The 19,911-nt window shown below is 35.2% G+C and overlaps 1 protein-coding gene across 12 annotated transcripts in view; it reads left to right on the top strand.

The window, feature by feature from the left end:
- Positions 1–19,911, top strand: part of LOC128230612 (A-kinase anchor protein 9-like) — a 119,381-nt gene that overhangs the window by 30,973 nt on the left and 68,497 nt on the right. For 11 of the 12 annotated variants that reach the window (XM_052943083.1, XM_052943097.1, XM_052943091.1 and 8 more), the window contains 11 exons: positions 2,035–2,150; positions 2,993–5,150; positions 6,252–6,373; positions 7,395–7,917; positions 8,476–8,555; positions 10,084–10,264; positions 11,548–11,693; positions 12,679–12,756; positions 16,586–16,717; positions 17,389–17,644; positions 18,116–18,276. In XM_052943083.1, the coding sequence (XP_052799043.1) occupies positions 2,035–2,150; positions 2,993–5,150; positions 6,252–6,373; positions 7,395–7,917; positions 8,476–8,555; positions 10,084–10,264; positions 11,548–11,693; positions 12,679–12,756; positions 16,586–16,717; positions 17,389–17,644; positions 18,116–18,276 (3,953 nt within the window). Of the gene's footprint in view, positions 1–1,104; positions 1,294–2,034; positions 2,151–2,992; positions 5,151–6,251; positions 6,374–7,394; positions 7,918–8,475; positions 8,556–10,083; positions 10,265–11,547; positions 11,694–12,678; positions 12,757–16,585; positions 16,718–17,388; positions 17,645–18,115; positions 18,277–19,911 lie in introns of those variants that run through there. The other variant, XM_052943113.1, reaches the window with a different exon arrangement.

The following is a 19,911-nucleotide window of genomic DNA, read 5'->3' as shown; positions in this document are numbered from 1 at the left end:
TGTTGGATCAGTGCTTTGCTTATACTTTTAAACGTGTTTTAGGGTTTAAGTTAGGTTTTAAAAAAGTACAGGGTACTACATAAGAGGGACAGGGTGCTGAGGGAGAAAAGGCACTTTGTTTTGGCCTGTGAAGAACTTGAACATGATGAATTTGACAGAAAAAGTTCGGACTTATGTTTAATTGTTAGGTTTTAGCTGCAAGTTAAGTGAAGTTTGCATGTATTTATAATTGTATTGTAAGTTTTAATCAAAACTGAAGATATATTTGACAGAAGGCTTCCCATGTTATCTCAATGAGGGCAGAAGGCAGTGCACCCCCAAAAAGGACAGAGGGCACCCCCTTTCTATAACTTTTTAGTGTTTCATATTTAAGCTAACTGGATTATCAGTATTTCTTCAAGGAGATTAAGTAAAAAAAAAAATCAGTTTTTACAGTTATTTCTTGGCATGGTTATGTTCTAGATTATAAGGTGGGAGCAAACATCATTTTTTATACTAATACTATTTTTTTCCTTCATCTGAATGTTCAAGAGCAGTTAACTGATCTATTTGTCAATTTCCAATCTACAAATAATTACTGTAACTCCAACAACATGATATGATTGGAAAGGTCATCAAAGTAAAAATCTGTAGATGTTGGTGCCTGCATGCATGTTAATGATCTCATTTTATCAAATGACAGGATTCAGCATGCTTGCTAATGATTCCAGACTTAACTCTGGTGACATCTTGAGATGGAATTACTCACTTTAGTTCTGACTCAGGTCATATTGTTCTCGTCTTCCCAAGCTTGATGTGGAATAAAATTGGAGAAATTCTGACTATTAGCGGTCATTTGATGGTGCTATCTTGTGACGTTCAGACATTAATTTTCTTGAAATTGGAGTCATTTCAAGATTTTAAAGGGTTATGTGTGTTTTATTGATGGACTAATGCTTCACATATCTTCTTTCACATTATAATTATAGTTTTCTCAGTTTTCTTGGGAAAAAAATGTTCTTTTCAAATGGTTCTTTGTGTTATGTTACAGAGATCTGTGAACATTTTCTAAAAAGGCGCAAAGTCGCATTGTGTAGAATGAATTTCAAGAATATATTTCGCAATAAGTTTGTCGCCATAACACACATGGCAGTACCAAGAGGAGTTTGGAGAATTGTGGAGACTTACAATATGATTATGACAATTTAAGAAAGCTTTGCCTGTAAGTCTTCAAAGCTTTTGAGAGCAAAATGGATTACCTCATGAAAGAATTTCGAGAGTTTCAGAATCGAAACTGGGCATCAGAGGACAAAGGTATACAGTGCTTAAGATAATGTTGTACTTAAAGTGTATTATACGCTCTTATGTTATTTTGTAAAGTGTATTGTACACCTTGTTCTCATTCAATAAAGTGTACTCGCACATTGAATCACAAACATACATTTATTTTACATACATAATGGTCTTGATCCTTAATGCAGAACTTTCGATTGAAAATACCACAAAGCGCTTACTTCCCTTTGCATTATAAAGCACTGTGCTACGACATCAAAATGTAAACTAAGTTGTTTATCACAATTCTTTCAAACAAAGGCATGTTTAGAAACTCTAACATCCCTTCTACCTACTGAATGTCAACTGGTTTACCATTATGCATAATATCAAGCATATGTCTGGGTTTAAATTTCTGTACAAAACCTTATTTTCAGTGTAAGTCACTACATGATTATTTGCCTCTCATAATGGGGTGTGCCATGAAACATATTGCATTTTCCAAGGCTGGAGCCAAATGGTGTCCCCTATTAGCTCTTGTATATTTAACCAACAAAAACCAGATTATAAGAATGAGGATGTCTTTGGATGGGTGGGCGGAATTCGTCAATCAATGGTGTATGCCCAATAACTTAAGTTTTTGTTTTTTTTGAGAGGGGGCCATTCTTCTACAGCTGGGCTTGGCACATGCACATCAGCTTGATAAAAATTAACAAAATGCTCAAATAGAAAAGTCTCAAAATAATAATAATAAGTCTGACATGTATTCGTTATCTTTTTCAGAGTCTGCAGTACGCTCTGAGCTGGGTTCATCACACGCACGTGACCTCGAGGAGATGAAAACTTATTATGAGGCCAAAGTGTCTGAAATCACCACAGATATGGATCAGCTTAGAGAGGTAATAATTCCTACCCACACCCCAATTTCTCGTATCTTCTTGTCCCTTAAAGCTGCACTCCTACAGATTTACTTGGAATGAGCCAATTTTTGCGTAAATATATGACAACCAGTGATATAAGACTGCTGAAAAAAGATCAGATCACAGATTTTCATATTTCTGTTAGAAAATTATTGTTTTATGGCTAAAAGCAATACTAATGCTTTAAGAAATCTTGCTTAAAACAATTTTTTTTTTCACATAAATATGAAAACCTGCGATCTGATTTTTTGTGAGCAGTCTTATATCACTGGTTTCCATGCATTTTCACAAAAATTGGCTCATTCCAAGCCCCTCCCCTCCCAAAAAAAGTTGTCAAAATGTTCAATCTGTGAGAGTGCAGCTTTAAAGCTGCATAAAGCTACGATCAAAAACTTGTTTTTCTTTAGTTTGCTTAATATTAACTTTTTTGAGAGTTTTTAAGTATGTATTATGACTTTTTGACAAAAGCTACTGTCTGTGCAGCTTAAGAAGTTTCATAAAATTGAGGCCAGACCAACAACTTAGCTTCAATTATGGTTTATGATTTGTGTGTTTAGAAATGTAAAAACAGGTAGTTGAAATAAAAAAAGGCCTAAATGTTGTTATTTTTTTCAGAATATTATACATTTTGTTCAATGCTGTTAAAATAACTAGTTTCTTTAGCATCTTTTAGGCATTTTTATATATGAGAATTACTCATGTTCAGAACAATATGATCTAAAAAGCACAATGTGGTTTCTCTTTCAGTTATAGTGATTCATTCTATGTATAATGATGAAAATTAACGAGCAATATTTCAATCATGTTTTCTTAAAATCTAGGAGCATGCAGAGCTGTTGTCTCGCCTACAGCAGGAGAATGGCGGATCTGACTTGCCATCCACAGTCCATATGTCCCCAGGCAAACACCGCGATTACGTGCGACACACCACAACCCTCACAGCAATCTCAGACGAGGACGAGTCTCCGCCCTCCACCCCTACCCCTGGGACGACCCCCACTGGTGGGGGAGATGATGGTATGATTGAAAACAGACTTAGAACCCTTGAGAGTAAGCTTAAAGATAAGGAGAAGATTATTGATCAGTTGAAGAAGAGAGTGGAAGCTGAAACAACTAGTGCGGAAGATTTACATGGGAAGCTGTTGGATAGTAACAAGACTTTAGAAGACATGGAGGAGTCTTTGAAGTCAAGAGCTGATGAAATTGAGGATCTCAAGAAAGAATTGGCTGAGAAAGTTGAAAAGATAATTGATTTGGAAAGTGAGAAAGCTGCTTTGGAAGAAAAGGGTGAAAAGGATACAGGTGTGTCTGAGTCTGGTGATAAGATTTTAGCAGAGTTGAGAGAGAGAATTAAAACACTGGAAAATGAACTAAGTGCTAGTAAGGAAACCAATGCTAAAATCAAAGATGAAATAAATAAGATGTCTTATGAACATGGAGAAGCTATTGTCAAAATGAAAGAAGAAATGGAAAACTTGAATATAATCAAAATTGAAGAGTTGGAAGCAGGGTTTAAGATTCAGTTAGAAGAAGAATTACAACAGCAGGCTGAAGAGCTGGACAATAAAATGCAAGATGAATTAAGACAACAAGCTGAGGAGCTTAATGTGTTTAAACAGACCGAGAGTGAGCTGAAACAAAAACTGGATGAAATTCAAACAGAGCATGAGAAACAACTGAATGAACTGAAGGAAAAGTATGAAAGCGAAAGTCAAGGAGTGGTGGAACCAACAATTGAAGTCCAGGAAACTATGGAAGTCCAAATGGTTTCTCCTACTGAAACGATGGATAGAGAATCTCTTGAAGCAACATTGAGGGAAGAATTGAAGGCTGAAATACTTAAAGAATATGAGGATTCAATTGACTCTCTTAAGAATGAGTATGAAGAAAGGATAAGTGATCTTAACACTAAACTGCAATCATTGGAAACCAAAGAAAAGATTGAATCTAGTGAAAGTGAAGATGAATCTGACATTAAGGAAAAACTAAGAGTAGAAATTGCTCAAGAGTTTAAAGATAAACTGCAGAATGTGACTGATGAATATGAAACAAAATTGAAACATCTGCAGGGCATACTTGATAGTAAGAAAGAAAGTGAAAGAAAAGAAAACGAAGCTACTACTAAGCAGTTAACACAATCTTCACCACCATATGTGCTTGCTAGATCAAGATCTCTTGATCGTATGCCTTCTCAGGATAGATCCAAACTTCCAGCGGATTATGAGGGCTTTGTATCCACTATCAGAAAAGGATATGAGGATAGGATAAATTCCCTACAGAGAGAGATAGCCCAGTATAAATCCAGCGTAGGACCAGTGCCTTTGTCACCATTGTTGTCTTTAACTTCAAAAGCTCAAGTTGTTTCTAGTTCAACAACAGACAGTGATAGAACTAAAGCTTTGAAAGCTAGTCCAGATTCAGTGACAGGTAGTTCTGTAGCTGTGTCACCCCAGTTAAGACAGCAGGTTTATGATGAAATCCATGCTGAATTCCAGGCTTCTTATGATCAGTTAAAGGAAGACTATGAAGCTCAATTAGAAGAACTTACTGATAAATTAAATGCCTTACAGTCTGATAGTGCTACACAGGGTGATATTGAAAACAAAATCAGTGAAGAATATGAGGAACAGATTGAAAAACTTAAAGCAGAGTATGAAGAAAAGATAGCAGAACTTAAATTAGAATATGAAGAAGAAGTAAGCAAACTAAACACAGAATTAGAAAAATCCAAATCAGATAAACTTGCAGCTGAGAAGAAAGTGAAAGCAGACATGTTTGTTTGGCATGAGGAGGTGACATCGCAGATGAAGCACAAGCATGATGAGGCGATATCAGCGATGCGGAAGGAGTATGAGGAGAAGATGGAGCTGTACCAGGAGGAGCTACAGGAGGAGTTTGACATGGAGCGGACGCGGATGGAGCAGGAGCACAGGCGGGAGATAGCTGACACAGAGGACAGATATGAGAACCTTATGGAAAGTAAGTATTGGAACTGGAATTGTTAAAGGCACACAATATAAGTTGATGCAAAATTTAATGATTTTAAATTTAATACATTATCATGTTTTTAAATCTCATTTGATTTTAATGACCAAACAAAAAGAATGCCTATTATTTAGGTACAGATTAAAAATATAAGGTATATTTCGGCCCTATTTTAACTGGGGATTTTAGGGCCCCATAGCTAAAAAATCAATAACCCTATTTATTATAAATGTAGGCTAATATTTTTTTCTATACTAACTTTAATCATATACTATTGTTTTGTTTTTATCAATAAAGTCAAATGAGTTAAAAATGATATTGCAATGAAATTATTATTATTATTATTATTATTATTATTATTATTATTATTATTATTATTATTATTATTATTATGCATCAACCTATAGATTGTGCCAATTTACACTCAACAGGAAAACCATCTTGTAACAAGAAAAAATTGACACAACGTGTACAAATTCTTTCCAGGATAATTCTAATACTAATTAAACTATGCAAATACCTTAATCATTATGGTGTGTACCTAACTAGAGTTTGAAATCCAACTAGTTAAAACTTGTGACCTTAACTTCATGAAGAATAAAAAAAATGTGAACATTTCTACAGATAATTGTATCTTAATCATAGATGATAGATTTTACCATGATGGCATTAGATTGCATAAATCCCAAAAATGCTCAAATATCAATCTCAGTCCCAACTCATTATATAAATACCACATTACCACAAAGACTCGAAATTGATTGAAAATTATATATGTTGACACTCCGTTTAAAAGTGCACTGTACAATAAGATATGTTGATAATAAAACCTTGGATCAAGATTCCAAGGGTAAAAATATTCTATAACCAAAAGGTATTTGAGTACAATGATTCAAATATAATTTTTGGTCTAGAGTTAGTCCGAACAAGATTTTTTTTTTAAACTGACAAAATCAACAATTCTATGAGAAAATTATTTTTAGCTTGTTAATTTTTATCATAAAACATGCAAGATTTTGAATCATACTGGTGAAATGGGTTGAGATTGAGATTTGATTTGAGGCCTGTAGATTGATAGAATTGTGGTGTTTTCAGGCCTCCGTAAAGGTGAAACACCCGAGGTTGCTGAGTTGGTTCGGGAGAAATATGACCTTGAACTAGAAATGGCCAAGTCCTTGATAACACAGGAGAGTGAGGAGACACTGGATGCTGAACTGGTATGTGTTTTTGTGTTAATGAAGGGTCATTCTCTTAAAAAGTAATATATAGATTGGGGAGGGGTCCTGTGTTCGGAAAGATATGAACTAGAAATGTCCAAGTCCTTGATAACACAGGAGAGTGAGGAGACTCTAGATGCTAAGCTGGTAGGTGTTTTTGTGGTAATAGAGAGTCATTCCCTTGAGTAGTAATATATAGATTGGGGAGGGGTGATTTGTTCTGTAAGATATGACCTTGAACTTGAAAAGGCCAAGTCCCTGATAACTCAGGAGCGTGAGGAGACTGGATGCTGAGCTGGTAGGTGTTTATGTGACAATAAAGGGTCATTCCCTTAAAAAGTAATATATTTATTGTGAAGGAGTCATTGGTTCAGAGAAATGTTGCCTTGATCTCACGAGAGCGAGAAGACACTAGATGCTCACCAGGGCCAAGATTACGAAATGTCTCAAGGCAGAGTCTAGACATAGACCCAGAACAGCTTTTTCTCTAACTTACGAAGAATCATCTTTCACAATAATTGACAATTTCAAATAGTAATGAAATTTAGCACCGATACTCAACTAGAAGAAAAGTTACAATGAAATGAAGGTTTGCAGTTTTGCCACTTGAGTCTGATGTCAGACTCGAGACTGCAATCATGGCACTAGGTGGTTGGTTACTTTTTGGATTGGGAGGGTTTTTGGAGAGTTTTGGGAAATGCTGTTGAATTTATAATTCCTGGATTTATGGGTGTGCTATGGTGAAACACTGTATGATATTTGGTAAAAGTAATAAGGAATTAAAGGAAAAAAGAATGTTTAGAATTAGAATATGTGCACAAAAATATGTAAATTAATAAGTGAATGTTGTTGGTTCTTAAAGTAATGACCTCCTATTCATAACGTACTAGAATATTGCACTTAGGAATAGTTGTAGGAACTGGTGTATTTGGATACAAATGTTTCAAATGATGGTGAGTATTTTCTTACTCCTGAAGGAATTCTTAAATTGATCTATAAACTTGTAAAACTCTTATTCCAGTCTCGTCTTGGTGAAGAGAAAGACCTAGAGATAGAGGAACAGCGTGCCAAGTATGAGGCCCAGATGGTTGAACTCCGTGAGTCCCTGCTACAACAATACCAGGCCCAACTTGCAGAGGCGGAAAGTAGTAACCAAGCTGCTATACAGGCACTCCAAGATAATCTAGAAGCTGCTGAACTGGCACAAGGTGTTAGTGAGTCTGCTAGTGAGAAGAAAGACACTGAAAAAGACACTGGTGTTGATAGTGGAGAATATTTAAGTGATTTGAAAAGGACTCACGAGATTGGACTAGGCAGTCAAGGTGAAGCAGTGAGGTCGACTGCATCTATTGACTCCACAAAGATGGATGAAGGTGAGAAAGATGAGGAGGAGGAAGACGTGGATACCACAGGAGCGGGTGGGCGCTACAGGGATGGGGATGATGACACAGATGGAGGAGCGGGTGGAGCAAAAGTAACACCCAACTCTACACAAGACAACAAGGACTTGCAGGTGGAACAGCATGACATTTCTCATGAGCAAGGTAGGAATCAATGGTTATTTTTTTTTAAATCTTGACTCAGTAGTTTTTTTTCTGCATTGCTATACTCAGAGTTCCCTCAAATCTTCTCTGATTAAGATTTGGTGCTGTTTATCTACTACAAGCTCCGGAAGGTAAATCACCCTAATATTGGGTTTCCTGCTATAGCTAATGAAAACATGTATCTTTATTTTATATACATAGTTTTAACTGGTAAAAAGACAAGCTCCAGGATCATTTTTGTTGCAAACTAAGCTATGATAAAATCTATTTGTAGACCATCTTGTAAGAAGGTCAATGGCAATCAGCTGGAACGATTGATTATTTAAAAGATATCTAAAAATTAAAATAAAATAATGAGGAGGGCTTCAAATATTTGTATCAGTGATAGGTGAAATTCAACTAAAACATGAGCCTGTCCTATCTACTTGTAATAACAGGGATCTGTCCCTCTCAGTTTGTATACATTCTTTTATTGAAGATTGATGTGTATCCACAGATATCCATTTACAAACTAATAAATGGAGTATTACATTTGCTCTAACTTTGTTTCTTTTTCAGACGGTGACCAGCCAGACACAACCACAGGGGAGGCGGTTGGTGACACAGTTGCTGAACTGAGACAGCAGCTGGAAAAGAAGGTGGGTGGGGCAGGACAAAGTGGGGTCTGGGGATGTATATGTCACAAGAGACTTGGTTGAGGGGAGTTTTTACAGCCCATTGACATAGCCAAAAAGTATATATTTTTCAGTATAAGATACCAAAATTCACAATGAATTGTTGGAGAAAATGGTTCAATATGACAAAATTTCAACATACAGACTAATCCCATACAGGCATTGAACACATTGTTCAAATCTAATACTCCATTTTCCCCATTTCTATTTTTTTTTATGCGCACATTGCCAATTAAATAAGTATTGTTAAAAAGTTTCTACAATTAATTGCCAACTGTGTGAGGGAGTTCATCAGACTACCCACTTACAAATTATAGGAGACCGAGTCAAAATCAAGGAGTTCAAGAGCATGAGGAAAATTTCAATGTTAAACATTTTTTTTTATAAGCTTCATAATAATACCGGATAGTTGTGAGAAAGTTTTTGAAGGTTCTAGAAACTCCCAAGAACACATAGATCCAGAATAACATTCATTGATATTGTCTTTTTTGCCTCAAGTTGGAGTCTGATAGACTCCAAAGCTCCAAAATCTAGGAGTTTGTGACAAAATTTAGTAGTCTCTGACATTTGGAATCCCTTGATTTCTAACCCTGTCTGTTTGAAGCCTTGAATGATATTAAATAACAGCACTGCTTGTTTTTACCTGGGGAAAAGTCTAGTAGCATTTTTTTCAATCAAATTAGAATAATAAAAACTTATAATGATATACATGTAAGGAAATGGATGAAAAAGGAATTATTTTGATGGGCTTCAAAGCTTTTGCATTTTATTTAAAGATGCACTCTTACCCCCAAATAAACAGTACACCAATTAATACATTTGTTTTAATTTACTGAAAAGGATGAATAAATATGAATAAATGTTGAAAACAATGGTTCTAATGAAAAATACCATGTTTAACTTGCAAGAAAAGTGCATAAAGCTCTGTATTTTAACCTTATGAGACTATCGTTAATCGCCGTAAATCTTTAGGACCCACTTACCAGTCATTTAATATTTGTGCGTTTTCAGCTATTAAAAACATGGTTACAATCTCGTAATCAGTAATTGATATTTTCCATAAATGCATTATTTAGTAAGTAGTTGAAGGTTTATCACTCAAAATTGATGTTTGGTATATTGATTTTAAATACGAGTATCACTTTAAACCTGCACTCTCATAGATTGACAGTGTTGACATTTTGTTTAGTTTTTGTCTCAGAACCAGCGGATGTGGGCATCATTGTTTTCAATTCAGTCATGTTAGATAACTCACAATAGAACAAATCTCAATTGTTCGCAAAAACGCCGAAAATTCCATTTTTCATCAGTGTTAGTAACGCTTTTAGCCATAAATAACTTTTCGAACATAAATATGAAACACTGCGATCTTTATGCAAGAACTGGTGCATACCAAAACAAAAAATAAAAAAGGTTGTCAAAACAGTCAATCTGTGAGAGTTCAGCTTTAAGTTTTATTGAATGTAGCAATATACATGTATTTCTCTCACAGACTGCCGAGTATGAAGCTGTGATCTCTGAGCTGAGAACCCAGCACGCCGAGGAGATACGCCAGTTGACAGAGGAGTTATCCGCCCTTGAAGGCCAACATATGGAAGAGGAGGCCAAACTGCAGCATTCACACGAGGTCGTGATTGCCACACTGAATGAGGAAATAGAAAATCTCAGAGAAGGTATCACTATGGGGCATTTGATGATATTTAGCTTGTCTGTATTTTAAAATGCAAAAACTTCAACATTGACATTTTAAAAAAAGAAAAGATGAAAACCTAGAAACAATACGAACAAGTTCAACAAGGTCCATTACGGTACTCTGGTTTTAATGATTATAGTTAAGCACCTTTTTCAAATGAAAAAAAAGAACAATTACTCACCAAGAGACCAGCATGGGCTTCTCTGTACTCTTGTCTTGTTGTTAACAGTTGTTTGAATGATAAGGCCTAAATAAAAATACATTTGGTTTGGGTTACCCCACCCTACCTACGCGGACCCTAAAGTTTTCATAGATATTTGGTAAAAAAAAATGAAGTGTGTATTTTAATATGTACTTTTAAACTTTAACACAATTCTCCAATGATGACAATAACCTTCTTACAGAAAGCCTAATAAAAAAATAATAAAAAAGCCTACCTACTGGTACCCTACCTGTTTTTGAAAAGGATGTAACCCTAACCAAACTTTTTTGGGGCTTATGCATGATTGAGTTAACTCACGGCTGGACAACAACTTTTATTTTATGCCTTGAATAATCAAATTAAAAACATTTGATCTGATTTGGAGGGACTTTTTTTCTTTTTAGAATTTCTTTGCAGTTGCTAAACCCACTTGGCTTAAATATCTTCTTTCCAACATTTCTAGCAAACACCTTTTTGCTGAATTAAAATGACTACTTAATAATGAATTAATTTGTAACCTCCTTACAATAAAATATCTCTACTGAAAACAAAAATAAAAAATTGAAAATCTTTTCTAGATCAATGTTTAAGAAAAAGCATTCTCAATGTCAGATATGTACGTCAGCAAATCTATCATTCTGAAAATAAAACAAACACCCATAATTATACATAATCATGCCAATTTTCTTTATTATCTTTTCACATGGTTACCGGTAACTGTCAAATTACTTGTCTTGAAGTCTTAGAAATCTAAGAGATGTGTTAAGAATATTTAGACAACAAAAAAGACATTATTTGAAAAAAAAATTCTCTCCCTGACTTTTAATACTTTGTCTTTTTTTTTAAATTTAATGAATATTAAAACAACGGCTTTCTAACAAGTACTTTACCTGTTAAAATAAAACAAAATATATACATATACATGAATTTCAAAGGGAACATTTTGATGACCTAATTTTATATAGTTCTTTATTTGTTTCATTGCTCCTATGAACTATTATGAAAGAAACAGGTAACTACCTGAAATTCAGTGCTTTATATCATTCAATTCTATGCTCCAGGGGAAGCAACTGAAGCCCTTGAGTTGGCCCACCAGCAGGAGTTGTCTGACCTGGAAAACAGACTGGTTCACAAGCACATGAATGAGCTGAACAATGCTCAGACACAGTACCAATCTAAACTGGACAGTCTACACAAGGCTCACGCTGTAAGTTCAAGGGTGGGACACGCTGTAAGTTCAAGGGTGGGACACGCTGTAAGTTCAAGGGTGGGACACGCTGTAAGTTCAAGGGTGGGACACGCTGTAAGTTCAAGGGTGGGACACGCTGTAAGTTCAAGGTTGGGACACGCTGTAAGTTCAAGGGTGGGACACGCTGTAAGTTCAAGGGTGGGACACGCTGTAAGTTCAAGGGTGGGAAGAGGTCGAGTTGAAACATGTTTAATTAAAAGTTGATGAAGTGTTGGTCGTTACTTTAAAGGGACTAGACACTAGATGGTCTCAAAATCTGCAAATTGAATTTACTGGGATATATGTGGTTAAGAGACCCAGTAAATTTTGAATTGGATAAAAAAGCAAAATCTGCAAAAGGTACATGTGTTGAAGCGATGTGATACATCAGTTAGCATGATTCAATGCGTTGTGCACATCAATGCCAATTTTCTTTATTTTTTGACAATTTTTTTTTTTTTTTTCTTGCAATGGTATCATCTGGTGTCTAGTCTCTTTGAGGCAGTTATAGATACACAGGCATAAAACTTATCACCGAGGTTGGCATGAGTCTTTGACAACATGCATGTAAATAGATTGTGCAGCAAGTCAAATGACACGGCATAAGACTGATTCATTCCTCTTGATAAGTAACCGAATTTAAGTGTCTTCCACATGTATGGAGGGCAGATCAATATACCCGACCCAAGGGCATGTGCAGAAGCCAGTACCAAGTACCAAGGTCTGCCTAGTTACTGGTCTTGCAGCTTGCCAAAGGGTCGGCCCAGCATAGTCATGAATGATAAAAAAAAGTTAATTGATAAGAATCAAAGTGTTTTGATTGGACTGTAAAAATAACTGACCAGGGGACTGAATGGAATCACTGAGGTGTGTCTAAGGACAAGGAAAAGAAGGATATTGAATACAGCCGCTGTATAGATTGGACTATTTGAAATGTATTCATAACAACATTTTCCTGTTTCAGTCAGAGATAGCAGAACTTAAATCCCAGCTTGCAGAAACCCAGAAATCCCTGGATACCCTCAGCCCAAGACTTCCCAGTGTGAGTGAAATCTTAGTAATAACTTAAGAAATATGACCCAAAAAATAAGCTAGTTCTCTGATAGCTCTATTTCCTGTGCCAAAAACTTTGCTTAAGGGTTGTTTGTTTTTAACCTTAATGATGAATTTGATGCAATCATTGAAAATCAAAAGAACCTGTTTGTTACATTATTTTAGATATAATTTTTACTTATTCTTTTTGTACATATCACCCCTGTCCAAATGATAACAAATTAATATGGGGTCACCAGGGATCCAAAAATCACTGAGTTTTACATTGGATTTCTCAATACCTGACTTTTTATGAAGGAATTTGTAAGTCAGTCATGCATGTTGGCACAACATTACATGAATTGTTGGTGTAAATGATCAACAGTGTGTGTATAACATGTGATAAATTACGTCATATAATATGCTACGTCAGAAGGCAAAAATTTGCTTAAAATGAAAACTTTAATCAAAGATAACTTTTCATTTTAACACCATTTGAAATGAAACAAAGGGCAGTCTATGCCACTTAAATAGCCTGCATTTTTTATTTCCGAAATTTGATGAGGTCATTAGTTTCATTAAACACTTAGACAAACCTGTTTCCAAAATAATGTTTTGACGGTGCTCCGTCAAACGGCCGTATTGTGAAAAGGTTTGTGGAAGTGTTTGAAGAAACTAAACTCGCAATCAAATTCTGGTAAAAGACCAAAGGTTGGGATCCTTAAGTGGCGTAGACTGCGCTATGTTTCATTTAAAATGGTGAAGAAATAGCGAAGTTATCTTTGTTTAAAGTCTTTTTTCAAATAAAGATATTGCCTTCCAACGTAGCATTTATGACGCAATTTATTACGTGGTATACACACACTGTTAATGGGGCATCTCGTGGGAGGTGATTACAAGATATTTTATCTTTTTTTAGATTGACATTTCACGAAGGATTTTGCAGATAATTTAAATTTTCATGCACAAGATTGCATGCATTTTAGGTGTTTTGTTTAGCTCTTGGGAGGGGATTTTCAAGAGATAGAATCCTTTTTGAGCACATTTTATAGCACACTGTTTTATTGAAGAATAAAAGAGGTGTTGTCATAGCCTCAGTTTCATCAGTGTTGCGGTGTGCAAAACCTTGGTCATAGTTAAAAAAAAATAGCTCAAAATATTGGAATGAAACTCGCATGGTAAACATGTTCCAAGAGACCATATGCACATACACAGCAAAGACTTATTCAGTCCGCAGCTCTTTTGTTTGGTATAAGTCTAGTTTAAACTTGAACTCTTTCCATGAATGAATGGATGGTCATAGGCTCTAAGATTTGTGTATTTAGAAACTTGCAAAATTGATAATTTTAAATGTTTTTTGCTGCATTGATATTTTGTATTTTCCTGATTATTATAACCCCGCTATTTTTGTACTGAAGTAAAAATCAGTTTTACAACAATTATCTGGCAAATAACTAATTATTTTAAGTTAGACTTCAATCAAATTAAGTGAACTTTTTAATCACCTGAATTAAAATTGAAATAAGAAGTGAAATTCCGTTATTAAAAGATCATCCAAAACTTCAGATTGCACTGTTTACAAAAAAAAAACAACCCAACTAGTTCTCAGTATTGATGGCTAAATAAGTAGTAAATTTGACCTTCCTACCATTCCCTTAGTAGTAAGAGAGGCATCAATATTGCATGGCCTGAATGATTGGTAGAGGTCAGCCTTGCTTCTGATTTTGGTCGATCTTCTTTATTGACTGGATTGATTAGTCAAGGAATCAATTCCTACCATCTGCTCCATAATATGTACAGTTTTGTTGGCAGTATTCCTGTCATGCTTCTTGTTCAAAAAATTCTTGCTTCCTTATAAACAAAGATCAACTTGTTATTTTTTTGTTCTTTTCGCGGGAACTGCCTCTTGATACATTTTACTCTACTTGTTTTCGCCTGGGTAGTTTGGTTCAGTGATTAAAATTAACAAAAGTTTGCAAACGTAAATCAACCCTAGGATTGGATTACGTTTTACGTTTTGGTATATGTATATATATGTGGGCTTGTTCTATAAAACATACAATTATATGAACATATATTATTCCAGTTGGTTGAAGAAAAATCTCAATTTCAATGACCATCTGCTCCCAGTTTAAAAAAATGAAATCACAATTTGGAATCATCCGGATGTAGACAGTCTTTGTAGCAACTTCAATGCAAAATTTGTATTAAAAATGATATCTGTGAAAAGACCCAATTTGTGTGCAGCTTATTGAACATATTTTAAATACACCTTTTCAAATTGAATTCCCTGGGACTTATATAATTATAGTCATATTAATTTATTATTTCTTACAAAGTTACAACTGTCCTTTTTTTTTTTTTTTCTTTAATATTTGCATTTTTGATGGCACAACAAGGGTAGTCATTATTCACCGTATATCTCTTCCAATGATCGAAGGTCATTGTTTATCTCGCCCATTCCATGATATTCTTACAGAGCTGAGACAGTCAGTCTCAGATTTAAATGCTAACATACCTATATCATAAATGATAAAAGAATTATTGCAAAAATAAGAATCACTCTGTACTCTTTAGCATGATTTTATCATTAAACTGTAATCTAGCTTATCAATCATAAGGCCTAAAAAAAATACATTTGGTTCGGGTTACCCGACCCTACCTACGGAATAGGCGCCGAACCTACAGTTTTTATAGTCAGTTTGGAAAAAAATGAAAAACTTTCAATAGCTTTTCAATATGTAGTTCAAAACCTTAAATGCTTATAAAGAAGATGGCTTTAACACCATTTTCCAATGATGAAAATGACATTCTCATATAAAGCCTAATAATAATAAAAAAAACGTACCTACCCTACCTATTTTTGAAAGGGATGTAACCCTAACCAAACAATTATTATTATTAGGCCTAATAAAGTTGAGCTCCATTCCTCGAGTGCATGTATAATGCACCGATTGTTCGTTATATATTTATATTGAGTCTACTTCTCAAGCCTTCCTGACCATATTGTTAAAGCCAGGATCATATTTCAAATTATAGTTATGTATATAAAAATCAGAGAGAAATATTTTTGTCTTCCAATATTTTGTATAAGATTTCTATGCGTCATTTATGTCAATTGTATGCTTGGTAGATAGTTTTTTTTGTGCAATTATGGTTATCTATGGAGAAAAAGTGGTTATAAGTGCATTATGGCATTTAACATGAAATAAATGTGGAATTTGTGTTCATTTATAGCAGTGCTTTAAGCCAAGCTGAGCTTGAGTATTCAGTTTTGGGAAATGGTGTGATTTAATATGTTCTCTGTGAGTGTGTAATTATTTGCAAACATTTTGTTACAGTTATGTTTTATTTTTTGGTCTAATAAAAAATTATTGTTTAGAAGGCTTCAATAAATACTAATTTTCTTAGTGTTCAGCGGAGAATGTCTCTATACTAGCCTGAACACATGCACAAACTTTTACATAACCCACTTAATAATTAAAACTAATTAATGACTGAAAAGAAATTAATGTGGTTGTGTGTTGTCAGAGGCTTTTGTGAGAGCTCTGTTTAATGATAAAAAGTGAATCGTTGTTAACGTTAACTGAGTTTTGAATGGAAAATTGGCCAATGTTGTTATCTTTTAAATCGTTACTACTCGGGTTATGTGCGAGAACAATTTTAGCCCATCTTGTTTTTGAGCATGTCTTAGAATATATCACCTTTGAAAGTTAACGATGATGCTGTTAACAACATCGTTAACTTTAATAGAGTTCTAAACAATCGGCCTTATGCCAAACAAGGTGCTCTAAACTAGCATTTGTAGCCCCTATTCAATGTTTCTACCCTATTTTTAGTTCCATGGAGAGATCACGGAAGGGCAGGATGAGGAAGACTTTATGGCCCGAGAAAGCCTGTCCTCGACTGACAGTGAGCCCAAGTCGGAGCCATTCCAGGCCCATCAGCCTTCAGACACCATCGAGACTCAGGTATGTATGCTCATGAGCTGATATAAGATTGGGTTAGGTTAGATTTAATGCTGGCTTTAAGGACTGTGGTCAATTGACAGTCATCCACATCAAAGCCCTTCCAAGCCTGGCATCCTTCTGACCTCCTAGACCCTGGTATGTATGTTCGTGATATATTTTAAGAACTAAGTTAGATTTGATTTAATGCTGTCTTAGGAGCCTGTTGTCCCTTGACAGCGAGCCCAAGTCAAAGCCCTTCCAAAACTGGCATCCTTTTGACACCAGCAGACTTATTATGTATGCCCATGAGGTGAAATAAGATCAGGGTTAGATTTGATTTAATTCTGGTGTCTAATGACAGTGAGCCCAGGTCAGAGCTCTTGCATCCTTTTGAGAGCACCATTCCAAGGTATGTATACTCATGAATCAATCTAAAAAATAAGTCAGATATGTGTTCAATAGTGGCTTTAAAGTCTCAGTCAGAGCATTCCAGCCCCCTCATCATTCTGACACCGTCTCAGGTATCTATGCCCATGTATTATGTTTGTTCCTCTCCATAATGTCACACTAGCATAAGCCAAAATTGTTGCTGCACTTTAAACTTTTACAAAAAATATTCTGCCTATTCTTTTACAAAGAAACAGAAAAGGTATTAAAATAAACATTTTTACTTAAATTTCATATTTCAACAGGCTTTTGAAGCCCAGGCGGAAGAGGAGATCACTGAAAGTTCTGACATTGGTGGAGCCTCCCTTGGTGGTACGCTGGAGGGTATAGGGGTTGTTTCCCTGGATACGTCTGTCGACCCAGCAACCCTTGCTGACACCTCACTTGACCAATCACGAGGCACGCTGCGGGGTGTGGACACGACAGCTGATACAGAGCTTATACATTTCTCTGAGGAGGAGGACGAGGAGACCAGTGAGACAGACAGGTCTATGCAGGATGGTTAGTATCTCAAAGTCAGTTCTGTGTTTCCTTTAACTCATGATGACTATCATCTTGAGAGTTTCTATACTTGCAAAATTTCGTGCATAATTTTATTCTCACTTGCAGTTGCGATAGTTTGTGATTTCCCTTTTGTGAATATGGACGTGTTCATTGCATCATGGCAGTGTTAATACTTAACCTTGCTGAAAAAGGGTGTAATTTAACTGATAGCCTTGGTTTGATTGTTTGCAGCGTCAGTGTTTTCATTGTGCCAAAAATTGAACCTTCGCCATAACTTAAAAACCATTCAAGATATTCAACTGAAACTTTATATACACGTTGCTAGCATGCGAAATAAGGTCCATAACTCTGGCTTTGATAATTGAGTTAGGCCTCTTGTTTGTATGATGGTGCTCGTTCTGCAGTGCTCTGCTTTTGTTTAGGTAACTAATACACAGTTGTAATACCTTACTTATGCCTTATTCATAGCTGGTGACACGGGAAAAACAGGGCGTAGCACCCCTCCCGTGATGTTACAGACCCTGGGGTACGGCACCGAACTTCAACCAACTGTGAAATCCCTCGATGACACAACAGACTCGTCCCTCCGGGGAACAGATAGGGAGGAGCTGCAGGCCAGGGTTAAAGAGGTACGGCTACAAATTGTGATGTTCTGATGATCGATTATAATCTAGATTTTTCTCCTTTAAGTTCATTTGTACACGCTGGGAAGTGTTCAGTTAATATCATTAACAAAATATTTTGGCTAAAAGCAACAACAACACTAAATAACTACAAACATACACATAACATAATCATAGTTAAGAAGAATGTGTTATTGTACAAGAATGAATCTACAATTAAGTATTGTCAAAAACCGATTGTACTATCTGTAATCGGTTTCTTGAGTGTAATCTATAATTAATAGTCAAACTGGAACCGATTCAAGACCAATTAGAAAAGGACAATATGTATGTATTTGAATATTAAAAAAAAAAAGATTGTTGCTGGGTTTGAAAACATTTTTCCAGTAGCATGCATTCTACCTGTGAATATTTACTGTCAGAGCTATTTTCATTTATGATGAGCATGCTCGATGCTGACGTTATTGATTCAATTTGCAGAATTATTGTTGCATGACAAGTTGCTTCTAAATATTAAAAGTAAAGCTTTATAATTGAATTCTGGTTTTTCGCTGTATATAAATTTGGGAACTTGAATTTTTCATAGCCAATATTTGCGAATATTCTTGCAACGAATGTTTTTTGACAATAACAAGCTCAATATGTGTTACACCCAAAAATTTGCAATTGTCTTAAATTGTATTAAAACACAATAGATTTGAACCAGATTCTTGGCTTTATGTACTGCATGAAATCTCTGCTTGTTGACTTTTGCAAGTCTCCATGAATTATAAATGATACAGCTCCCGATTAATTGACTCCTAGCCTGACTGAGCACGAGAATTAACTCAAATCAACAGAGACTAGAATTAAGATGGTCATTATGGCTATTAATTAAGATTTCTAGGTTCGCTCTAAATGAGAAGGAATTGTCCTTATTTTATTGGAAGGCAAATAACCATGTTGATAAAAGAAATGTAGACCGTCTTATGAATAACCTGTATTTCACCCATCACATATAAAAATATTTCAGGCCCTCACAGTTCATTTATCCAGATAATTTTTTATCAAGCGATGGACAAATGTTATTGCCAATGTATTTCAAAAAGTTAACCTTAACATATATTTTTTGAAAGGCCTTAAAAAGTGTGCCTCAGTTATGATCATGGAACTGGTGGTCAAACAGTAAAATTCATGTATATATGGGGCCTTTTGTTCAACAGATTGTTACAGTTAGCGACGTTGTTAACAATATCATTGTTAAATATTGTATTATGTGCTCATATAGTTCAATAAAACTGGCACAGCTGAAATGGTAGTCTTTAAATATGTTAGAAGTACTGCAGATAACAACTGTCCCTATGAAACTTCCAGAGCAGTAAAAATTTAAAAAATAACAACCATCATATTTAAAAAAGTTGTTAACTTACAAACAAAGTTCTGAACAATCTGCCCATTGTTTTCATTAGATATGGAAAATGAGATAGAAAAAACAATCTCATGGCTTTTATTCCAATAAAGATTGACAGTCAGCAGTTTTAAGTATTTACAATAGCAATTGGGACTAAAAGAAAGTTTTCAAGGAGTTTTGCGGGGTATTACTAGTAACCCAAATTTCTTAGCTTATAATTCAAGTTGCTGTTATGCATAATTAAAATTAAT

Source organism: Mya arenaria, chromosome 1 (assembly GCF_026914265.1).
Source record: "Mya arenaria isolate MELC-2E11 chromosome 1, ASM2691426v1".
Taxonomy (NCBI): Eukaryota; Metazoa; Mollusca; class Bivalvia; order Myida; family Myidae; genus Mya; species Mya arenaria.
Note: the sequence above shows the minus strand (reverse complement) of the source record. Positions and strands in the feature narration are given on the sequence as shown.